At 42.7% G+C, this 25,346-nt stretch overlaps 1 protein-coding gene across 1 annotated transcript in view; it reads left to right on the plus strand.

The window, feature by feature from the left end:
• The window catches only part of nup107 (nucleoporin 107), a 67,475-nt gene that overhangs the window by 8,972 nt on the left and 33,157 nt on the right, over positions 1 to 25,346 (plus strand). The window contains exons 3-7 of the mRNA XM_068050499.1: positions 3,870 to 3,950; positions 5,473 to 5,579; positions 8,236 to 8,389; positions 18,730 to 18,833; positions 22,374 to 22,501. Of these exons, the coding sequence (XP_067906600.1) occupies positions 3,870 to 3,950; positions 5,473 to 5,579; positions 8,236 to 8,389; positions 18,730 to 18,833; positions 22,374 to 22,501 (574 nt within the window). The remainder of the gene's footprint in view (positions 1 to 3,869; positions 3,951 to 5,472; positions 5,580 to 8,235; positions 8,390 to 18,729; positions 18,834 to 22,373; positions 22,502 to 25,346) is intronic.

Consider the following 25,346-nt stretch of genomic DNA (forward strand, 5'->3'; position numbering starts at 1 on the left):
GTTACAGATTGTGGTTGAGTACAATTCTGCTGCTGCTGATGGCCCACAGCACCTCATGGATGTCCAGTTTTTAGTTGCCCGATCTGTTCGAAATCTATCCCATTTAGCATGATGGTAGTGCCACACAGGTACTGTGCCACACAGGTCCTCAGTACCTTGCTCTATGGCAGCGAGGCCTGGACAATGTATGTCAGCCAAGAGCGACGTCTCAATTCATTCCATCTTCACTGCCTCCGGAGAGTACTTGGCATCAGGTGGCAGGACCGTATCTCCAACACAGAAGTCCTCGAGGCGGCCAACATCCCCAGCTTATACACACTACAGAGTCAGCGGCGCTTGAGATAGCTTGGCCATGTGAGCCGCATTGAAGATGGCAGGATCCCCAAAGACACATTGTACAGCGAGCACGCCACTGGTATCAGACCCACCGGCCGTCCATGTCTCCGCTTTAAAGACGTCTGCAAACGCGACATGAAGTCCTGTGACATTGATCACAAGTCGTGGGAGTCAGTTGCCAGCGTTCGCCGGAGCTGGCGGGCAGCCATAAAGGCGGGGCTAAAGTGTGGCGAGTCAAAGAGACTTAGCAGTTGGCAGGAAAAAAGACAGAAGCGCAAGGGGAGAGCCAACTGTGTAACAGCCCCAACAAACTAGTTTTTCTGCAGCACCTGTGGAAGAGCCTGTCACTCTCGAATTGGACTTTATAGCCACTCCAGGCGCTGTTCCACACACCACTGACCACCTCCAGGCGCAGACCCATTGTCTCTCGAGATAAGGAGGCCAAAAAAGTGCCACACAACACGATGGAGGGTATCCTCAATGTGAAGACAGGACTTTGTCTCCACAAGGACTGTGCTGTGGTCACTCCTACCTATACTGTCATGGACAAATGCATATGCGGTGGGCAGGCTGGTGAGGACGAGGTCAACTATATTTTACCCTTTTTTTGGTTCCCTCACCACCTGACGCCGGCCCAGTCTAGCCGCTGTGTCCTTTAGGATTTGGCCAGCTCGGTCAGTAATGGTGCTACTGAGCCACTCTTGGTGATGGAAATTGAAATGTCCCACACAGAGTATATTCTGCACCTTTGCCACCCTCAGTGTTTCCTCCAAGTGCTGTTCAACATGGAGGAGTACTGATTCATTAGCTGCGTGGTAGGTCGCAATCAGCAGGAGGTTTCCTTGCCCATGTTTGACCTTATGCCATGAGACGTCACGGGGTCTGGAATCAATGTTGAGGACTCCCAGGGCAACTCCCTCCCGACTGTATACCGCCCCCTGTACTGGGTCTGTCCTGCCAGTGGGACAGAACATAACCGGGGATGGCGATGGCGGTGTCTGGGACATTGTACGGTATGATTTCATGAGTATGACTGTCAGGCTGTTGCTTGACTTGTCTGTGGGACAGCTCTCTCAACTTTAGCACAAGCCCCCAGATGTTAGTCAGGAAGACTTTTCAGGATCAACAGGGCTGGTTTTGCCGTTGTTGTTTCCAGTGCCTAGGTCGATGTTGGATGGTCCATCCGGTTTCATTTGTTATTGACCTCGTAGCGGTTAGAATACAACTGCGTGGCTTGCTCGGCCATTTCAGAGGGCATGTAAGAGTTAACCATATTGCTGTGGGTCTGGAGTCACGTGTAGGCCAGACCAGGTAAGGACAGCAGATTTCCTTCCCTAAAGTGAACCAGATGGGTTTTTACAACAATCGACAATGGTTTCATGGCCATCATTAGACTAGTTTTTAATTCCAGATTTATTAATTAAATTAAAATTCCACCGACTGCTGTGGTGGGATTCGAACCCATGTCCCCAGAGAAATACCCTGGGTCTGTGGGTTACTAGTCCAGTGACAATACCACTACACCACCGCCTCCCACTACCTTTGGAAGAGCATGGGCTTTGGAGAGGTTCAATTTAAAATGACCCATGATCCATGGTGTTGAAGAGCACATCTCCAAATGCATATAACATGGAAAACAGGGTCACCAATGAAATTGCTATGCTGGTGATCATAATTAAGGCAAAAAGGAGATGGAACAAGTCTGGGGAAACTCTACACCAGTTAACATTGAGACAGAAAAAATAGTGGAATCGTGTTTTAAAGATGTAATTGAAAATCATCTGGAAACCGAAAATGTAATAGCACAGCTTTCAAAAGGGAAGGTTGTGCTTAACCTTATTGAATTCTTTGAAAGACTAACAGTGAAGACAACGGTAATGTAGTAGATATAATTGGGTTTTCAACAGACCTTCAGTAAGATACTGCATGGTATTCTCTGACCTTAGTCATGGGTCTGTGGAGTCAGGATAGGCAGCCGAATAGATAGCAAGTTGGCTAGAAATCAGAGAGTAAGGGGTTAAGTGTAGCTACAGAATGGCAAAGGATAGTGTTGCTCTAAAGGGATTGGTGTTGGAACCACTAACTTTGGAATCAAAGTACAAATTCAAAATTTACGGATAATACTAAATTGGAGTGTAGTTAACACAAAAAAAAAATGTAAGAGGATGATAAACTTGGAGAATGGATGTGTAATTGGCAGATGGATTTCAATATAGATAAGTGAGAGTTGGTGCATTTTTGGAGGAAGAATTAAGACTTCATATAGTGCTTGGGTAATCTGTGAGTTAGAGGAACAACAGGAAGTAGGGGTACACATTCACATCACTAAATGTAGTAACAGATTAATAGGGCGGCGCAGTGGTTAGCACCGCAGCCTCACAGCTCCAGCGACCCGGGTTCAATTCTGGGTACTGTGTGTGTGGAGTTTGCAAGTTCTCTCTGTGTCTGCGTGGGTTTCCTCCGGGTGCTCCAGTTTCCTCCCACATGCCAAAGACTTGCTGGTTGATAGGTTAATTGGCCTTTATAAATTGCCCCTAGTATAGATAGGTGGTAGGGAAATATAGGGACAGGTGGGGATGTGGTAGTAATGTGGAATTAGTGCAGGATTAGTATAAAAATGGGTGGTTGATGGTCGGCACAGACTCGGTGGGCCGAAGGGCCTGTTTCAGTGCTGTATCTCTAAACTAAACTAGGGACCATTTTAAAAAAAAAAGGAAAATGAAGCACTGGGGTTTATCTCCAGACGGATATAATTGAAAAGCAGAGAAGTTATGTTAAACTTGGAGTACTGTGCACCACTCTGGTCTCCATATTATAAAAGGCGCATAGTTTCATTGGCGAAGCTGCAAGAAATGTCAACAAGGATGATACCAGACTGAGAGGATATATTTCTAAGGAAAGGCTAAAGAGGCTGGGGCCCTTCTGTAGAAAAGAGAAGGCTGAGGGATGACATGATCGATGTTAAGGGTTTGATAGGGTAGATGTAGAGAAAATGTCCCCACTTGTAGGGGAGTTCAAAACTAGAAGTCATAAATATAAGATGGTCACTAATAAATCCAATACATAATTCAAGAGGAACTCTACTCAGACAGTAGTAACAATGTGAAACTCACTACCGCAGAGTTGTTGAAGCAAATAGCATAGATGCATTCAAGGGGAAGATAGATAAGTACATATGGGTGGAAGGATTAGAGGGATATGCTGATAGGGTTAGTTGAAGATGGGAGGAAGCTTGTGTGGAGCATAAGCACCAGCATAGATCAGTTGGGCTGAATGGCCTGTTTCTTTGCTGTAGATGCGATGCAGCTTTTGAGGTAATCAGTAATTACTTCATGATCCATTACATTTGAAAGTAACAATGTAAGGTTAATGGGACAGTTTTAAAGATTGAATGTCATTTCTGTTTTAATTTGAAATGACCACTGTTTGGTACTAATATAGAGCAAGTACTGATGAAGACTCAATAGAAAGAAATGATCACCATTTGTCTGTGAACAAACAAATCCAAATTTGCTTAACTCATTCTCTTTAAGCTTTGAGGGGGAGTCTAGGCATTTCTACTGCAGAACTAATATCAATTAATCGTGCTGCAGCTAATATATTCCATGAATTCTGTAAGTATTGATTTAAGATTACTGAAGCCTTTTAGCCAGTAAGATTAATTTCTTGTTTCAGACAGAGATTATGCTATATTTCTTCAAGATATTAAAATAGTGCAGGCATTAAATCCTCATGTTTACCATAAAATAAAAACAAAGTGCTGGGGAGACAGCAGATACACAGAACCGAGGAGTTCTAATGAAAGGTTACAGACCTGAAACGTTAACTCTGTATCTCTCTCCACAGATGCTGCCAGACCTGCTGTGTAACTCCAGCACTTTGTTTTTATTTCAGATTTCCTGCATCTGCAGCATTTTGCTTTTATTCTCATGTTTACCATGTTATTTTGATTGCATGTGCTACCAGTTGTTTTGTTAATTGTATGTCCAACACCTGTTGCATTGAACAGTGCACCTTTTCCTTTTACCCTTGTTAACAGCCTGTGTTATAGTACAGCACGTGATGTTGAGTTTGGTTGCTATTTCACAATTACCTGTAGCTGATGGCTTCTTATGGTATTTCACATGTCACAAAGCTAGACTTTTCCCATTTTACATGGTAATTTTGGTTAAAAACCCTATGTTGTATTAGTTATAAACAAGTTATTGTGCTTGGACACAAATATGTGAAAATATGCCCCATAGGCCATATTGCACTGTAAGCACAGAGCTTCTACTCTCACCAGCACTGGATAGGTCCTGTTCTCAAAGGTGAACAAATTGTTTTTACAAATTCTGCTGTAATACTGTATCATTTCTGTTGATTAAGTGGTCATTCACACATGCATATTGCTTTCAGATTTTTAACCACATTGAGCTTTAACCCTGGTCAACATTAGGTTGCACATATATTCAGTATTGGAAGAGCAGGAATTTGCTCTAGTTAAGTATTGGGAAAACTGATAATATTGTCTTCAGTCCCTGCCACAAACTCCATTCACTAGCCACCAATTCAATCCCCCTCCCTGGCCGTTGACTGGCCAAGACAGGCTGTTGACAATCTCGGTGTCCTTTTTGACACTGAGATTAGCTAACGACCACCTCCATCTCCAAGACTGCCTGCTTCCACCTCTGTAACACCACCTATCTTCATACTTGTCTCAGCTCATCTGCTGTTGAAACCTTCACCTGTGCCTTTGTTGTTTTTAGACTTGACTATTCCATTGATCATCTGGTTGGCCTCCCATGGTGCACTATTCATAAGCTCATCCAGAACTCTGCTGACTGTATCCTAACTTCGCGCTTAGCCCTGTTCATCCATCACCCCATGCTCGCTGACATACGTTGGATAACAGTTCGGCAAATTCTCAATTTAAAAATTCTTATCTTCCTGTTTCATATCCCTCTGTAGCCTCACCCCTCCCTGTCTCTGTAATCTCCTTCTAACCTCCAAGACCTCTGTGCTCCTCCAATTTAGGCGAGCAACCCCGAGTTTATTCGTTCCATCACAAAATAACTTCAATTCAAGAATGTTGAGGATGTAAAATACAAACATTAGTGCTCATTATTAAAATTAATTTCCAGTATTGTATTACAGATACACCACAGACTAGGGTCTGTCCTCTGAAACAGGCGGATGTATCTACTATTTTAGGATCAACCAAACCATCTCTAATGGTCCCTTTAACACCAGAGTTGTCACTGGTAAGAGCCAACCATTGCTTCCAAGTTTTATTGTTTCTCTTCTTTGAAACAAGGTCAGGAATGCAAACGGATGCATTAGTATGTGTCGAAAGTTCATAAAAATGTACAAAAGTATTTGTATTATTGTACCGATTCTTAAAATAAAAATCTGCTAATGAATCTTTTATAAACCAGGGAATTTGTGTAATTGTTTACATTCATTTGCCTTAAGTTGGCTGGTTATTTTCTGTAAAGTAATTATTTTTAACTCAATTCCATCTTGAAAGCTGCAGTTAACAGACTGACTAGTGTTTGTGTAATTAGCTTTAATTAATTTACATCATTTTCTGTTGCACGCCATTCTAATGGTAGACAAAGTGGAGTCAGATGATGCAGTCCAGCATTTTCAATGGTAGACTAAAAGCTGGAATTCAGGATGATGTGCAGGAGTGCTTAGCACAAAAAAATTAGGAATTAATCAGCCTTGATATTGCTGTGGTTGAACCACAGGTATTTTTGCATCATGTTTCTGATGTAATTAATTGCCTAATTGGTCTGATTTTGCAGTTAGTGACAAAGGAATGGTGTTCCTTGTTCACCTCGCTGACAACTGTGCACAAAGATTTGATTGGCTTTAGAGTGGAGACTTCCTGTCATTGGGCATCTGTCTCAGCGCAGCACCCTTTACTGGGGATCTGTGGCGACTGAGCGGGACAAGAAACAATGATGCTGTAAACCTATCAGATTGAAGATCCCTCACAGTCCAAACCAGGAAGTTATAAATGCAGAGTCCAAACCAGGAAGTTATAAATCAGGAAATGTAAATTAGATTTAAATAATGTAGAGGGCAAAATAAAGATTGGGAAATACAGATGGAATGAAAAGAATGAGAAGAGACAGAAAAAGAAAACATTTTTTTAAAAATCGCCGTCATTTAGTTTCTTCAGAGGGAATGAAATTTCATACTTGTAAAGTTAATTTTATGGCCAGAGAGGTTGATTAGTAATTATTGCATCATGGCATTAAAAGCTCCATTACATCTGAATGCATGAGCTCAAACCTTTTCAGCAATTTGTAGCACAGAACTAGTGGGCAAGTATAGCAAGTTCAGGCTGTGGCAGTCATTTCAATGCCAAGTTTATTGCCAAGGATTGTAACTGTGCACCCGTGGAGGAGCAGGCTATCTCTGACAGCAGCTTATGAATTTCCATGTTTAACTGCGCATGTGTGGATTCCAGAAGTTGCCGTCAGATTTACCCCATTAAAACGGCAAGCGCTGATAACTCCCCATTATTTAAAAAAAACCTCCAGGCCAATGTTTTAAATATATTTGGTTTGTGCATGTTTGTGATACATTGCGATCATATCTTGTGGCCACTCATGAAGCCTAGGAACTTTATATTGTTACGAATGTGCCTCTGTATTTTGTTAAATATATTTTTTGAGGATTCATTTTTGAAAGGTTGAAGAAAAAACTTTGGGCCACTTGACTTTGAAAAACAGTCCCTGGAAATATTTTTAAAAGGAGCACTGAGAGGTTTTGTGAGAAAAATTAGCCTTTCCGAGAAACCAGTTGAATTCCAGCCACAACGAGCCTTTTTGGGAAACCACCTGACTTCCAGCTCAATAAACAAAGAACTTTGGACATTTGGAGAAGTTATTTACAAAGAAGTGACAGATCCAGATTGATGGAGGTCAAAAAGTTGACCACCTGTTATCGGTTTCATTTTTGAATTGTTTTGAGTTAAGGTTGAACTGTATAAAAAGGGAGAAGACCTCCAAGGAGAGGAGACCACCACCCAGCTCAGCTTTCCAGCACCCTTCCAAAAGACCCTGAGAAGTCCACTGTGTCAACTCCTCTTGTCTCCTGTCTTTGACGAAAAGCCTGCTAAATTAATTCTCAACATCACCTGAAAAGAATTGTTCTAACAGATCTCAGTGATCTGTTTATGTGTACTTGGAAGCCAGACTGCCAGTTTTCGAACACACCATGTTTCATCATTTGTTTCTTCAAGAATGAGCAAGTATTCAGCCCGTGTTTTTTTTTGTCTGTAAGAGCTCTTAGAAACAAAAATTATTTTTTTTTCCGGTTAACAGATGTGTGAGGAGCTAAGGCAAAAAGGAAACTTTAATATTTCAATCTGTGTGTTGAAGCTTTATTTCATTACTGGTTTAGACTTGTTTTATAATCTGATAATTTTGTTTATTAAAGAAACTTGGTTGGTTTGTTTTATTCTGGGATAAAAATAGAGTCTATGATTGACCGTATTGTTAAGTGTATGTTGTGTTGTGACCCACCTCGGTCATAACAATATTTTCCTAATTTTGTTTTATCAGGAAAACTAGTAGAAATCAAAGTCCTGATCATGCCCATCCTTCTGAATGTTGGCATGGTTGTGGTCATCTGTAGCGATATCAGTTGTACATCTTCCTTGGCCTAACAGGAGGGACTCTTAACCTGAGTGGTGTGGGTATACTAAACCAGATAGTTTTCACTTCCCAGGAAATAAGATGGTGGCGTGATACAGTTCACCTCCTTTTGAGATGTGTTAAGTGAAACTGGGATAATAGCTATCCTTACTAGCAATTAAAGTTCTGTACTGTCATTACTGGCCAACAAGAAGGATGATTTAAAAATTGCTTTGTGTTTATTTGACTCTTTAAAACTTTTGTCTAGCAACATATCTCAGATGATGCAGAGGAGGCTACTTCAACTGATTTCACTCCGCAGAAGATTAGCATGAGGGGAGCAATTGATTCATCAGGAAGTTTTACAGAGGATGTAACTCTTAGTGCAGTCATGTTGCATGAGGATGATCCAGGATTAACTGGTGAGAAATAAACTTGGTCATAAACTTGTATGTAAAACTTGCATCAAGGGGAGTGTTATAGGGCTGGGAGGCAGTGCAAGTCTCCATTCTATTTTAAGGGGCCTAAGTGAAATGAGTTTCACTCGTCTCGCCCTACTGTTGGCCTGGTCTGGAATTGTCAGTTCAGACCTTGAACACTGCATCTCAAGTTACTGAAAAGAAAGGTAAATGTATCAGAACCACTCTCTGCTCACTGTGCCCCACCAGGTTCTCAGTCTATAATCCGTGCAAGGCACTTTCATCGTAGCTGTCCAGTCTGCTGAATATGTGATGTTACAGCAATGTTTAGACAGTGCATTTAAATGCTTGACAGGTCCTGAGATTGTAATAGCTAACGTTCAGTTAGGATTATACACTGGTTACTAGTTTACCAACTCGCACTTCAGTGGTATTGCTTCATGATCAATGGAAAATTAGAGTCTGAGCAATCATGTTATAACTTGTGATCCTTGTAACAAGGTACAGTTGTCCTTGGAATCAAAAAGTTTAAAATTCATAGCTTTTTCTTTAATACAAAAAATAGAAGAGCCTTCAGAATTGATGAGTTTTGCCTACCTTAAATATTTTCACTTACCTATTTATCTGGAAAAATTGCTGGTATATGATAGACATTTAAAACCTAAGTTGAATGTTCAAAAATATGAATAGTTACCTGTTTCAGTGGAATAGAGTAAAACAGACTTGGTACTAAATATATTCAACTTGTTTTGTATGGGTCCTATTGATGAACCGAAACAGGACCTAAGCCTTCCCAATTTTGGAACCTAAGCATTAACTTAGAGAACAATAGCAGAGTGATAAAAGTTACAGAACTAGTAATCCAGAGGCCTAGACTAATCCAGAGACATGAGTTCAGATCCCACCATGGCAGTTGGGGAATTTACATTCAATTTATTAATTAAGTCCGGAATAAAAAGCTAGTCTCAGTGATGATAACCATGGAACCACCAAATTGCTGTAAAAACCTGTTCGGTTCATTTGTTTAGGTAAGGAAATCTGCCCTCCTTACCTGGTGTGGTCTGCATGCGACTCCAGACCCACAGCAATGTGGTTGCCTCTTAACTGCTGTCTGAAATGGCCTAGCAAGCCATTCAGTTGTATCAAACCGCCACAGAAAAGTAGAATGCACTGAGTTAGGCACTGGATACGACAAAGGCACACCCTGCCCAATTGACCCTGCAAAGTCATCCTCACTAACATCTGGGGACTTGTGCCAAAATTGGGAGAGCTGTCCCTCAGACTCGTCAAACAATGGCCTGCCATAGTCATACCAAATCATGCCTTATAGCCAATGTCCCATACTCCTCCATCACCAGCCCTGGGTATGTCCTGTCCCACTGGTGGGACAGACTCAGCTAGCGGCACAGTGCTGTGCAATCAAAGGGGAGTGACCTTAGGAGTCCTCAACATTGACTCTGGGCCCCATGAAGTCTTATGGCATCAGATCAAACATGGGCAAGGAAGCCACCACCTGATCACCACCTACTGCCCGCCCTCAGCTGATGAATCAGTGCTCCTCCATGTTGAACAACACTTGGAAGAATGATTAAGGGTGACAAACGCACAGAATATACCCTGGATGGGGGGCTTCAATATTCCTCACCAAGAGTGGCTTGGTAGCACCATTACTGACTGAGGTGGCAAAGTTTTGAAGGACATATCTGCCAGACTTGGCCTGCAAAAGGTGGTGGCAGAACCAACACGAGGGTTAAACCTACTTGTCCTGATCAATCTATCTGTCACAGATGCATCTGTCCATGACAGTATTGGTACAGTGACCACCACAGTCCTTGAGGAGGCAACCTCCTGTCTTCACACTGAGGGTAACCTCCATTGTGTTGTGTGACCCTACCACCATGCTAAATGGGATAGATTCAGATCAGATATTGGAGCTCAAAAGTGGGCAACCATAAGGTAGGTGCTGTACGTCATCAGCATGCAGCAGAATTGTATTGCACCACAATCTGCAACCTCATGGCTCTGCGTATCCCTCACTCTACCATTGCCATCAAGCCTAGTTCAATGAGGAGAGTGCAAGAGCATACCAAAAACAGCACCAGACATACCTAAAAATGACGTGCCAGTGTGGTAAAGCTACAACATAGGACTGCATGCATGTTAAACAGCAGAAGTAGCAGGCCATAGACAGAGCTAAGTGATCCCACAACCAGCAGATGAAATCAAGGCTCTGCAGTCTTGCCATATCCAGTCATAAATGGTGATGAACAACTCAGCTCAGTGAATGTCCTCAATGATGGCGCAGCCCAGCAAGTGAGAACAAAAGACAAGGCGAAATGTTTCCAACCATTTTCAGCCAGAAGTGCAGAGTGGATGATCCATCTCTGCCTCCTTCTGAGGTCGCCAGCATCATAGGTGCTAGTCAACGCGTTCAAGGACTTTGGGGAGGAAAGAGAGGTTGGAGATGGGATGGTAATTTTCAAGGGTGGTGGGGTCAAAGGTTTTTTTTTGAGGAGAGGGGTGATGACAGTACATTTAACGGAGAGAGGGACAATACCCGCAGAGAGAGAGAACTATTTACTGTGTCAGCTAGCATGGGGTCTGGGAGGGGAGGTTTGGTGATCAGTTTAATGGAAATAGGATCAAGGGCGCAGGAGGTGAGTCTCATGGACAAGATGAGCCAAGAGACAGCATGAGGGGAGATAGGAGAGAAACTAGAGAAAGATGTGAGTTCAAGGCTAGGGCATGGGGGAGAGCATTATAGGGTGGAGAGTGATACAAGGAAGTGATCAGAGGATGGTCTTATCTAGAATACAATGGAACTAGCAAGACTACGTTAGATGGCAAGGTCGAGGGGGTGGCTGTGAATATGGGCGGGGGAGTTTAAATGCAGGGAGAGATTTAGGGAGGATAAGAGGGCACTGAACTCGAGAGCACATGAGTTGAGATGAAGATTGAAATCACCAAGGATGAGCAGTCGCTCAGTGTGGAGGTTGAGGGAGGAAAGCAGTGAACATATGTGGTAAAGTTTTTTTGTACTTGGGTGGTCGAGAACGATGATTTTGAAACAAAGGTGAGGGGGTAGAACAAGGTGAGATGCTCGAAAGAGAAAAAAGTGCAAGAGGACTAGGGGGTCAGGCCAAGGTGTGATCTGGTGATAAGTGCCACACCAGCACTGTGACAGTCTTAGCAGCGCAAGTGGTGGAAGATGTAGCTGGTGGGGAGGCTTCATTAAGTGGCAAGGTGCATCACCCCTCAGCCATATTTCTGTTAAAGCCATGATGTTGATAAAAACCATCCACAATAAGTTCATGGATGGCAAGGGCCTTGTTCTTAAGTGAACAGACATTCTGGAGGGAGAGGGGTGGTGAGAGCTGATACGCTGGCAGAGTTCACAGGGTCAGCAGTGGGACTGGATTAGAAGGATTGGAAGGATTAGTTCCCAGCGGGCTTGCTGGGCTGGAAGGTTGACGAGAGACTGGGATGGAGCATTTGGGATTGCGGCTTGTGAAGAGCCAGCGCCGAGTGCCTCAATGAGCCTGTCGGAGGTTGCCAAGGCTGTCACCTTCCAAATCAGTTCCCAGCTTTCCCAGAACCGTGTTTGAATCCCTCCAATCAGGTTTCTGCCCCTGCCCACAGTACTGAAACAGCTCTTATCAAAGTCACAAATGACATCCTATGTGGACTGTGCCAAAGGTAAACTTTCCCTTCTTGACCTGTCTGCAGCCTTTGACATAGTTGACCACACCATCCTCCTCCAACGCTTCTCCATTGTTGTCCTTTTGGGTGGGACTGCTGTTACCTGGTTCCATTCTTATCTATCTGATTATAGCCAGCGAATCACTTGCAATGGCTTCTCTTCCTCCTCCTGCGCCATTATCTTTGGTGTCCCCCAAGGGTCTATCCTTGTCCCCTTCCTAGTTCTCACCTACATACTGCCCCTCGGTGACATCATCTGAAAGAACTGTTAGTTTTCACGTGTGCTGATGACACTCAGTTGTACCTCACCACCACTCCTCTGGACTCCTCCACTTAAATTGTCAGACAGCTTATCCGACATCCAGTACTGGGAAAGCAGAAATTTTCTCCAATTTAAATATTGGAAAGACTGAAGCCATTGTTTTTGGTCCCCGCTTCAAATTCCGTTCTCTAGCTACCCATTCCATTCCTTTCCCTGGCAACAGTCTGAGATTAAGCCAGTCTGTTCGCAACCTTGGTGTCACATTTGAGATGAGCTTCCGACTTCATATTTGTGCCATCATTTAAACTGCCTATTTCCACCTCTGTAACAGTGCTCAACTTCGCCCTGTCTCAGCTCATCTGCTGCTGAAACCCTCATTCATACCTTGTTACCTCTGGATTTGACTATTCCAACACACTCCTGGCTGGTCTCCCACATTCTGCTCTCCGTAATCTTGTCATCCAAAACTCTGCTGGCCATGTCTTAACTCACACCAAGTCCCGTTCCCCATCACCCTTGTGCTTGCTGACCTAAATCGGCTCCTGGTCCAGCACCGATTTCTTTTCAAGTTCTTATCCATGTTTTCAAATCCCTCCGTGGCTTCAACCCTCCCTATCTCTCTAATCGCCTCCAGCCCACAATTCCAAGATATCCGTGCTCCTCTAATTCTGGCCTCTTGTGCATCCCTAATTTAATTGCTGCACCATTGGTGGCCATGCCTTCAGTTGCCTAGGACCCAGGCTCTGGGATACTCTTCCTAGGCCTCTCCACCTCTTCACTTTCCTCCTTTAAGACACTCCTTAAAACCTACCTGTTTGACCAAGCTTTTGGTCATCTGACCTAATATGTTCCTTTGTGACTCATTGTCATATTTTGTTTTATTATGCTCCTTTGAAGCACCTTGGAACGTTTTATTATGTTAAAGGTGCTATATAAATATAAGTTGTTGTCAGCCATTTTGATTCAATCCACGTGATACTAAGAAACCGCTTGAGTGCACTGGATACAGTAAAGTCATAGAGTTATACAGCACAGAAACAGGCCCTTCGGCCCATCGTGTCTGTGCCGGCCATACAGCACCCAACTATTCTAATTCCATATTCCTGCACTTGGCCCGTAGCCCTGTATGCGATGGCGTTTCAAATGCTCATCTAAATACTTCTTAAATGTTGTGAGGGTTCCTGCCTCCACCACCTCTTCAGGCAGTGCGTTCCAGATTCCAGCCACCCTCTGGGTGAAAATTTTTTTCCTCAAATCTCCCCTGAACCTCCTGCCCCTTACCCTAAATCTATGTCCCCTGGTTCTTGACCCCTACGCCAAGGGAAAAAGTTTCCTCCTATCTAACCTATCAATGCCCCTCATAATCTTGTACACCTCAATCCTGTCTCCCCTCAGCCTTCTCTGCTGCAAGGAAAACAACCCTAGTCTTTTCAGTCTCTCTTCATAGCTGAAATGCTCCAGCCCAGGCAACATCCTGGTGAATCTCCTCTGCACCTTCTCCAGTGCACTCGCATCCTTCCTATAGTGTGGTGCCCAGAACTGTACACCGTACTCCAGCTGTGGCCTAACTAGCGTTTTAAATAGCTCCATCATAACCTCCCTGCTCTTATATTCTATGCCTCGGCTAATAACGACAAGTATCCCATATGCCTTCCTAGCCATCTTATCTACCTGTGTCTTCAGTGATCTATCGACAAGTACACCAAGGTCCCTCTGACTTTCTCTACTTCCTAGGGTCCTACCATCCATTGTGTATTCCCTTGTTAGTCCAGCCAAAATGCATTACCTCACACTTTTCAGGTTTAAATTCCATTTGCCACAGCTCTGCCCATCTTACCAGCCCATCTATATCTCCCTGTAGTCTAAGGATTTCCTCCTCACTATTTATAACACCACCAATTTTCGTGTCATCTGTGAACTTACTGATCATACCTCCTATATTCACATCTAAATCATTAATGTACATTACAAATAGCAAGGGTCCCAGCACTGATCCCTGTGGTATACCACTGGTCACAGGCTTCCAATCGCAAAAACGGCCCTCGACCATTACCCTCCGCCTCCTGCCATGAAGCCAATTTTGGATCCAATTTGCCAAATTGCCCTGGATCCCATGGGCTCTTGCCTTCTTGACCAACCTCCCATGCAGGACCTTATCAAAAGCCTTACTGAAATCCATGTATACTACATCTACTGCTTTACCCTCATCTACACATCTAGTCACCTCCTCGAAAAATTCATTCAAGTTAGTTAGACACGATCTCCCCCTGACAAAGCCGTGCTGACTATCCCTGATTAATCCCTGCCTCTCCAAGTGGAGATTAATCCTGTCCCTCAGAATTTTTTCCAATATTTTCCCAACCACTGATGTTAGACTCACTGGCCTGTAATTTTTTGGTTTATTCCTACTACCCTTCTTGAATAATAGTACCACATTTGCTGCCTTCCAGTCCTCTGGTACCTGTCCTGTGGCCAGAGAGGATTTGAAAATTTGTGTCAAAGCCCCTGCTATCTCCTTCCTTGCCTCACATAACAGTCTGGGATACATCTCATCTGGGTCTGAGGATTTATCCACTTTTAAGCCTGCTAAAACAGCTAATTTTTCCTCCCTCTCAATGCTGATATGTTCATGTATATCACAATCCCCCTCCCTGATCTCTACACCTACATCGTCCTTCTCCATAGTGAACACCAATGAAAAGTAATCATTTAAAACCTCACGTATGTCCTCCGGCTCCACACAAAGGTTGCCATGTTGGTCCCTAATGGGCCCTACTCTTTCCCTGGTTATCCTCTTACCCTTTAATATACTTATAAAACGCCTTGGGATTTTCTTTTATCTTGCCCACCAGTATTCTTTCATGCCCTCTCTTCGCTCTCCTAATTACTTTTTTAAGTGCCACCCTACACTTTCTATACTCCTCCAGTGCCTCCACTGTTTTTAGCACGTGGGATCTGCCGTACGCCTCCTTTTTTTTTTCCTGATCCAATGCTCTATATCCTTTGACATCCAGGGTTCCCTGGGCCTGTTAGTCCTACCCTTCACTTTAACGGGTACATGTTGGCTCTGGACTCTCACTATTTCCTCTTTGAATGACTCCCACTGATGTGATGTAGACTTTCCTACAAGTAGCTGCTCCCAGTCCACTTTGGCCAGATCCTGTTTTATCATATTGAAATCGGCCTTCTCCCAATTCAGTACCTTTATTTCTGGTCCATCTTTGTCCTTTTCCATAACTACTTTAAATCTTAGAGTTATGGTCACTATCCCCGAAATGTTCCCCCACTGTCACTTCTACCACTTGACCGGCTTGATTCCCTAGGATTAGGTCCAGTACTGCCCCTTCCCTTGTCGGACTTTCTACATACTGGCTCAAAAAGCTCTCCTGTATGCATTTTAAGAATTCCACCCCTTTTTAAGCCTTTTGCACTAAGACTATCCCAGTTAATATTGGGGAAGTTGAAATCCCCTACTATTATTACCCTATTATTTTCACACCTCTGAGATTTGCCTACATATCTGCTCCTCTATCTCTCCCTGACTGTTTGGAGGCCTGTAGTAGACACCCAGCCAAGTGATTGCCCCCTTTTTGTTTTTAACTTCTACCTAAATGGCCTAATTTGAGGAACCTTCTAAGATGTCATCCCTCCTTACTGCAGTAATTGACTCCTTGATCAACAGTGCAATACCACCTCCTCTTCTATACCCTTCCTGTCGCGCCTGAAGATTCTATCCCCTGGAATATTGAGCTGCCAGTCCTGTCCCTCCCTCAACCATGTCTCTGTGATAACAATAATATCATAATCCCATGTGCTAATCAATGCCCTCAATTCATCTGCCTTACTAGTAAGATTCCTTGCATTGAAATAGATGAAATCCAACCTTGCATTTTTCCCTTGTACCTTACCAGGTCTATATTTGCTCTGCCTTCCAGGCAGACTCACTTTCTGTTCTGTATTGCCCCCTACTGTACCTCCACTCTGTATCCCATCCCCCTGGCAAATTAGTTTAACCCCCCCTCCCCCCAACAGAAATAGCATTCAAGCTGTTGTGCTGAAAACTTGTGCTCCAGAACTAGCCGTGCCTTGTTGGCAAGCAGTTCCAGTAAAGTTACAACAGTGGCATTCGCCAGACAATTTGGGAAATTTTCCGGGTATGTCCTGTCCACCAAAAACAAGACAAATTCAATCTGGCCAATTATCGCTGCATCAGTCTACTCTCAATCATCAGCAAAGTGATGGAAGGTGTTGCTGAGAGTGCTATCAAGCAGCACTTGCTCACCAATGCCAAATTTGAATTCTGCCAGGACTGCTCAGCTCCAGACCTCAATACAGCCTTGGTCCAAATATGGATAAATATGGATAAGCTGAATTCCAGAGGTGCGATGAGTGACTGCCTTTCCATCAAGGCAGCATTTGACTGTGGCATCAAGGAGCCCTAGTAAAATTGAAGTCAATGGAAATCAGGGTGGGGGGAGTGGGGGAAGAGGAATTCTCTACTAGTTGGGGTCATATCAAGCACAGGGAAGGTGGCAGGATATCACTGCTGGAGTTCCTTAGGGCAGTGTCCTAGCTCCAACCTGCTGCTTCATTGATCTCTCCATCTATAAGGTTGAAGTGGGGATGTTCACAGATGATTGCAAAGTGTTCAGTTCCAATCGCAACCAATGCTCCTGTTTAAATTTATTGCTCTATGCAGCCCTTTTTTTTTAGTGCATGGTCCCTTTAAATTTTTTTGCATGACCATACATATGTGGTGTTTATCCCAGAACAAGGCCTGTGCTGTGCTTGTTGGGCTGCGGGGCAGTCACGCAGCTTACTGTAACATTGTTCACTACTCCTCAGATAAGGAAGCAGTCCATGCCCGCTTGCAGCAAGACCTGGACAATATTCCGGCTTGGGCTGATAAATGGCATGTGGTATGAATGTTACTTAAGTGCCAGCAATGACTATCTCCAACAAGAAAGAATCTAACCATCTACCCATGACATTCAACAGCATTACCATCGCTGAATCCCCCACCATCAACATCCTGGGGTGCACCATCATTGTTCCCCTCTAAGCTGTGTGGCTGCATAGCAACAGGAAAGTTCCTGTGCAGGCCACGCACACGCTGACCCCTTTAAGTTACTGCGTTTAAAGGGCCCGTGCACTAGAAGAAAAATATTAGAAGGTACATTGATCACCATTGACCAGAATCTTAACTGGACCAGCCATATAAGTATTGTGGCTACAATACATCAGCATTCGTGACTTCTCAGATACTGAAGCAGCCCGTTTCCAGATGCAGCAAGACCTGGACAACATCCAGGCTTGGGCTGAGAAGTGGCAAGTAATATTTGCAGCATGCAAGTGCCAGGCAATGACAATCTCAAACAAGAGAGAATCTAACCATCTCCCCAAGACATTCAATGGCATTACCGTTGCTGAATCCCCCACTATCAACTTCCTAGGAGTTGCCATTGACCAGAAAATGAACTGGACCAGCCACATAAATGCTGTGGCTACAAGAGCAGGTCCAAGGCTGGGAATTCTGTGGCAAGTAACTCACCTGCTGTCTCCCCAATGTCTGTCCATCTACAAGGCACAAGTCAGGAGTGTGATGGAATACTCTCCACTTGCCTGGATAGATGTAGCTCCAACAAAACTCAATCGACACCATCCAGGACAAAGCAGCCCGCTTGATTGTCACCCCATCCACCACCTTCAATATTCACTCCCACAACCACCAACGCTCAGTGGCTGCAATGTGTACCATCTACAAGATGCACTGCGGGAACTTGCCAAGGCTCCTTTGACAGCAGCTACCAAACCCATGCTCTACTACCTAGAAGAACAAGGGTAGAAGATGCATGGAGACACTGCCACTGGCAAGGTCCCCGTCAAATGTCTCACCATCCCGACTTGGAAATATGTTGCTATTCCTTCACTTTCACTGGAACTCCCTTCCTGACAGTACTGCACCACGTGGACTGCAGTGGTTGAAGAAGGCAGTTCACCATCACTTTCTCGGGGACATTTTGGGATGGGCAATAAATGGCTTTGTCAGTGTCGTCCACATCCCATGAACAAATTTTTAAAAAAAAAATTAAGGGCTGAATGCTATTTTCCTATTTCTGCTTTTAATGACCGTATATAAAACACAATACGTTATGGTAATTTTATTTTTTTAAATGAAACCAGTTCAAAGCAAAGTATTTAATGAATGTTGGACTTTCCAACCGTATTGTACGAATAAAATGAGACAACCAATTTGGGTATCAAAATCTGAAGATGTTTTGGTGACTACAGAAATATAATTTTGACCTAGATTTATAGGCTGTCTCAAGTATCATAATCTAGTAACACTTTTTAAGTTTTTTTACCTTTCTGTTTTTGACAGCTTCAGCCAGTTTGTTTCCAAAATTCTTGGATTCTTTCCTGAAGCATTCATCTAGTGCTATCTTTGATCTAATAGCATCTTATGAAGCTAATTGCAGTGAACAGGTAAGATTTTTAAAGCTTGGCTTCTACTAGTTTTTTGTGGAGTAACAGAAAACGTCTATTTTCTCAATCATGTAAATTAGCCTAGTTTGTTCTCGTGTCTGAGAACATTTCCTATCTCCCTAAGCCATATTAGCTGTGGCTGAATAATCCTCTTCGAAACCTTGGCAGTGCTGCTTTTTGAGCAGGCTACCAAGAAATGAATCCTGGAATAAAAATAGAAATGTTGAATTGGTCGGACAGTATCTGTGGAGAGTAAATAGCGTTAAAATTTCAGATGGATGATAAAAGGTGATTGACCTGAAACATTAAGTATGTTGCTGTCTCCACCCAAGGTGGTTCATAAGAACAATTATCAAACAAAATTTTACACTGAGCCATATAAGTGAGTATTAAGACAGTTGACCAAACTCCCAGTTGTAGGTTTTCAGGGACATAATCGAGGAGAAAAGAGAGGTGGAGGGGTTAGGGAAGTGGATGCTGAGGTTTGGGGCCCAGGCAGCTGAAGGCATAGCTGCCAATGTTCTATGGCCAGGCAATGGTTCTTTTTAAAAGAATATTCAAACCAACTAGGAATTTATATTACTTTTCCAATGGCTGAAGGGGCGCCAACAAGAGGGCACAGATTTAAGGCAATTGCCAAACAAACGAGAGGTGACCTGAGGAAAAGCTATTTTTTACACGAGTGGTCAGGATTTGGAGTGCCCTGCCTTATAAGATGGTGGAAGCAGATTCAATAATTGCTTTCTAAAGGGAATTGGATAAATACTCGAAGGAAAAAAAAAGTTGCATATTTGGGGAGAGAATGGCGGAGTGAGATTAACTGGATTGCTCTTCGAAAGCCAACACAAACTCAATGAGCTGAATGGCCTCCTCCTGTGCTGTACTATTCTAAGACTCTTAAGATTGACAGATGCTGCCTGGCCTGGTCAGCATTTCCAGCATTTTCTGTTTTTATTTCAGATTTTCAGCATCCACAGTATTTTACTTTTGTATAAATGTATCCTTGGATCAACTGAATTTTTCCTTTTCTTTAAGCCCAGTGTTACATTTCATGATTTTTGGGCATTTTTCTGCAAAAATGAATTAGAAAATAGTTGCATTTAAAATTTGGGGCTTTAAAGTGAACGAAGACACAAGTATCCTTTTCAGATCACGAGGTCTTTACTGTTAAACTCCTGGGTTATTCTATTGTATAGTTGGATATTGGGCTTTATTGGACAGGACCCTAAATGTAGGAGGCCCAAACTACATATGGGAATGACCAGTAATGTTGTATTTAAGAGACTATCTAAGGCACAACCTGAATTTGTAATGCCCAAACTTTGGGGAAGCAACTGGTACCTGATGGAGTTGCAAAGAAACTGGGATGAACATTTGATTAATGTAATCTCCCACATTATTGTATGTTGGACTCCTCCATGTTGTGTATTGAACCAGTTCATGGTTATTTTCTAAAAGAAAATTGGCAATTAGCCTGAGAGCTTGACAGAAAATTGGAAGTCATTACGTGTTTTGGGGTGTCTGGTTTAGAACAGATTCCTGTGTTTAAGGTGCTTAACCCTTCAACACGTTGATGTCAATAGTAGGTAAAATACATAGCTGCAACCTGTATTAATCTTCAATTTCAGTAACTAAAATGGCAGATTTGGACTCCAATTCTTTATTATTCAACAGCATATATCCTTCTATATTCCTCCTTCGTCGTCTTGTTGTTTCTTTCTGGGTAGTACTGGCAAGACTCTATTTATTGCTCATCCTTAGTTGCCCCGAAAAGGTGTTGGTCTTGAAGCACTGCAGTCCTTGTTGTGATGGTGCTCCCTCAGTGATAGGTAGTGGCAGTCTCTGAGCTGTGGAAAAGTTATATCTGCTTGCCTCTTGGTGCAGCATACAGTTGGAAGAGAGAGAAGAAATCGAAGTAGTTTGAAGATTAGTTGAAATAAGAAGGGGGAAGATTTGTACTGAAAGGTTGCTGCCACAGCCATTTATGAAGGGTTAGAATTGTTTATAATTTTTGTAATTTTTCAAGAAATTAACTTTAACAGGCAGATATTTGGTATGGATAGGAGAATTGAGTATGCAATTCCATGTTGATCTAGAACTTGCCATTTGTATGTGGATTCAAGTTTTGACCATTTCCTTATTTTCTTCATGGCATATTTCACTTTTCATAGGTGGACTCCTGTTCACTCTGAGCTGACATTTGCAATTAAAAAAAAAAGGTGGTGAATTAGAGTACTATGCCTTAGAGTTAAAAATACACTTGTACCACTGGATTACACACTGGAAGTTGCATGGAATACCTATCGCACAGTTCTTAACTCTTCAATGTGAAAAAGTAGAATGACATCAGACCATATGTAGTTCAGGGTAAAACTATATTAATGATATATATAGGAAATAAATTCACACAAGCAAAAAAAAGCAGACAATTATTAATGCACTTATACTGATTTCTGAAAAAGTTTAAAGTATAACAAAATGTCTGAATTCCTAGTCATTTAACTGAATCTTTTCACTATTGTTGTGGAGTGAACTGAACAACTTAGGGCTTCTATTCCGATAAACTCACTTTAGTGGAAGTAGAAGCCAGCATCCTTGAAGAACTTCCCCAGTCAAAGCAGTGCTTTCACACTAGGCATGTATACAGGGTTCTGATCAGTCTATTGGGCGTATAAAATGCAAACTGTCAACTCCTGGAATTGGGATGGGTTTTGAATCTTCCAACAATCGATGTACATAACCGAGCTTGGTCCTAAGCAACCAGTATGTGACCCACCCACCCGCCGTACAGTTAAAAACTTGCTATATTAGCATTTCACAATTCTGAGGTATTTAATCAGACATTCTCAACCTGGTGGGCTCAATCTGCAATCAGATGGGTAAATAGGGCGTTGCCTTCTCTTAACTGTAAAACATCGCAATGTAGTTTGTGTATTTGTTTCACTTCCCTGCACACGCACAATGAATCTTTGCAGGGTACTGCTAACAGAAGCCTAAGTTAAGAAACTTACAATTTTTGGCTTTGCTGGTAATTCAAATGAAATTGTACAAATCAGAAATATTTTAATATGCAGTTTGGAGCCAATGTCAGATGTCCAAAATTAATAGGCGAATTAATTGCTCTTATAACTTATCCCAACTTGCCTGTTATAATACTTTTTACTAACATCGTTGTGTGGTGTGATGGTGATATAACTTGCTTTCTTAGATAAGACTGCTAGTGGTCATAGTTTGTGTACTTATGGTCTCCAGCGACTAATTGTGAATTGGTTATTCTGTTTTTCAAGTAATACTGAGCAGCAGAGACTGGGGAAAGATGAGCAGCAACTTTGTGACTCATTGTTGAGCCAAAGCAATGACCCAAGTTCTTAAGAGATGTACCGTGTGCAAGGAGAAATTTTGTCTTGCATAACTTTATTGTATCTGTTCTCTGTACTAAAGCAATTGGGTAGATATAAAGGTACACAAAGTACCTGTCCATGTATGTATACTTTAAAACAAAGCATGAAGCAAACATTTCTAAGTACTTAATTGTTTCAGGTAAATATACTTAAGAAGATTGTGAACCGTGCAACTCCTGGACAGCAGAAATTTTCAAAAACAGCTAGTGTTCTCTGGTTCCTTCAGCAAGAAAAGGTCACCTGGCGTTTAATTGGATCTCTTTACAGGTACAGCATTCAATTTTAGTGGTCAAGAAAGCATACGGGATACATGCCTTTATCAACATCACGAAAACGGATTATCTTTTCATTATCACATTGTTCATTGTAAGACTTTTCTGTGCCCACACTGGCTGCCGTATTTCCTGTATTACAACAGTGTGTACACTTCAAAAAAAAAGTAGTACATTAGCTGTAAAGTGCTTTGGGACATCTGGTGGTTGTGAAAGGCACTATATAAATGTAAATCTTTCTTTCTTAGCCAAGGCATAGCATATAAGAGCAGGGAGGTTGTGCTGGTACTGTATAAATCACTGGTTTGACGACTGCTGGAGTTCTGCATGCAGTTCTGGTCACTGCACTATAGGAAAGATGTGATTGCATTTGAGAGGATGCAGAGGAAATTCACAAGGATGTTGCCTGGAAAGAGTGGATAGGCTTGCGTTGTTTTCTTTGGAACAGAGGAGGCTAAGGGGAAACCTAATTGAAGTGTATGCAGTTATGAGGGGTTTCGAGTGGATAGGAAGGCCCTACGCCCCTTGTTTGAAGGGTTCATAACCAGGGGGCATTGATTTAAAGTAAGAGGTAGAAGGTTTGGAGGGGATTCAAGGGGAAATGTTTTCACCCGGGGTGGTGGGGATCTGGAATTCAGCCTGAAAAGGTACTAAAGGCAGAAACCCTTATTGCATTTAAAAAGCATTTGGAAATGCACTTAAAGTCCTGTAACTTACAAGGCTATGGCTCTAAGTGCTGGAAAGTGGGATTAGGCTGGATGGTTCCTTGTCAGCCAGCACAGACTCAATATGTCAAATGGCCTCCTTCCGTGCCGTAAGTTTCTCTGATGATTTCTACAACATCTGCATTCACCCAATTCTGGTCTCTTGAACTTGCCCAGTTTTAATTGTTGCACCATTGGTGGCCATACCCTCAGCTGCCTAGGCCCTAAGTACCGGAATTCCCTCCCTAAACCTCTCTGCCTTGCTTTTCCTCCTTTAAGATGTTCCTTAAAACCTACCTCTTTGACCAAACTTTTGATCACCTGCCCTGATATCACCTTATGTGGCTCAGTGTCATTGATGCTTTTGTGAAGTGTCTTGGGATGTTTCACTACGTTAAAGGTGCTATATAAATGCACATTCTTGACTGTTACAAGATGAGTTAAGTTCAGGCCAGGGGTCTGCAACCTTATGACGAGCCATTTAAAAAAAAAAGATTCAAAAACACAATATCTTAACAGCTGCAATTGCTGTTACTCAAACATCAATAAAAATGAAAACAGGACAGACATTTTCATGGATTTCTTTGTAACACCCTTTCACTGATGTCCGTAAACATACATGTATTAACATCAATGAAAGAGGACATTTGATTATCAACATTTTAAAGGATTTGACAAGAAGTCAATGATTGATGTTTTCTTGCAAGTATAATGTTAATAAAAGTTTATAGCATTGAAATAAGCCGTTTAATTAACATCAGCTCCTTAAGTGAAAAAAAAACTTACTTTAATGTGATTTCTGCTGCTGGATTTCTTTGAAGAATCTTTCAATATCTGGACAGTATGCTGTCATTTTCACTTTCAAGCAGGACTGTAACCTTTCAGGGGGGGGGCTAATCTGACTCTAATCCACACATTTATGATTACTAGTATTTCTAACTTTGAGGCTGGATCTGTATTGCACAGAACTAATGTTGGTTCTGCATACTGTTAAGAGTGCTTCCATTTTTTTGTTAAATTTTGAGAACTTGTTTTTTTAAAACTGAAGAAAGGATTCCATAGTTACTTGACTTTGTGTTTTCTTTTTTAAAAAAAATAGTCATTGGAAGGTCTTTTGGACTTGGTTTGTAAACAACCCTTACTGGAGGTCACCTATCTTCAGCTCAGTACCCAGGGGGATTTTCTGACCTTGGGGGGCGGGGGGGGGGGGGGGGTGGGAAGATAAGATGTTTACAGAGGAGTGACCGGTCAGGAGGCTTGACTCTTGAGATTTTGTTTTGCTTTCGCTTTGGACAGTCAGTTGGGGTATGGACAGTGTTTTGAAAAGGAGTTTAAAAAAATCAGCCTGCCAAGGGCAATCTCCAACTTGGCCCTCTCCCTCTCTTTGAAAAGCCTGCCAGTTTTTCCATCTCTTTGAGAAACTCTTATAAGCAAGTGTAAGAAATAGAAAAATTTCTGCATTCTTCCTGAAAAGCCTGCTGGATAAATCCTCTATGGCACCTGAACGAATTGCTCCAGAAAAAGATCTCGTGATCCATCAACATATACCCGGACATCAGGAGAAAAAAAGGGACATCTGACATCTTTCCATATGTTCTTTTTTTTTCAAGAATTAGCAGGTATTTGGCCAAAGTTTTTTTTTGTTCTAACAGAGCTCTAAAGAGAAAATCTCTCTTTTTAGATTAACTCTGTATGTGTGTGCATGCGAGGGAGGGGCTAAGGTAAAAAGGGAACTTTCATATTTCAATCTGTGTTAATGCTTTGCTTCGTAACTGGTTATGCCTTGTTTGAAAATAGGCTGCGTTTGCTGACAGTGCAACTACTAGGTGGCGCTGCAGTGGCACATGTGCAAATGTAGCCTATGCCACTAAAATGTCTCAGCCTGCGACCTTCCGGCAGCTGCCAGGACTAAAGATGTCGCTGCTCAAATAATCTCACAAAGGAACTGAAACACATGGCAGCACACAGTGACCGGGGGGGGGGGGGTGGGGGGGAGGAGGGAGGGAGCTGGAGGTGTGGGGGGGGGTGGGAGGAAAGAGTGAGCAAGGGGTGGGCCGCTTCCCCCATCCCCTGCGCTCTCCCAGCTTCCCCCACCCCCTGCGCTCTGCCCGCGTTATGCGGTGACGTCATCTGCAC

Source organism: Heterodontus francisci, chromosome 18, assembly GCF_036365525.1.
Source record: "Heterodontus francisci isolate sHetFra1 chromosome 18, sHetFra1.hap1, whole genome shotgun sequence".
In the NCBI taxonomy this organism is placed as follows: Eukaryota; Metazoa; Chordata; class Chondrichthyes; order Heterodontiformes; family Heterodontidae; genus Heterodontus; species Heterodontus francisci.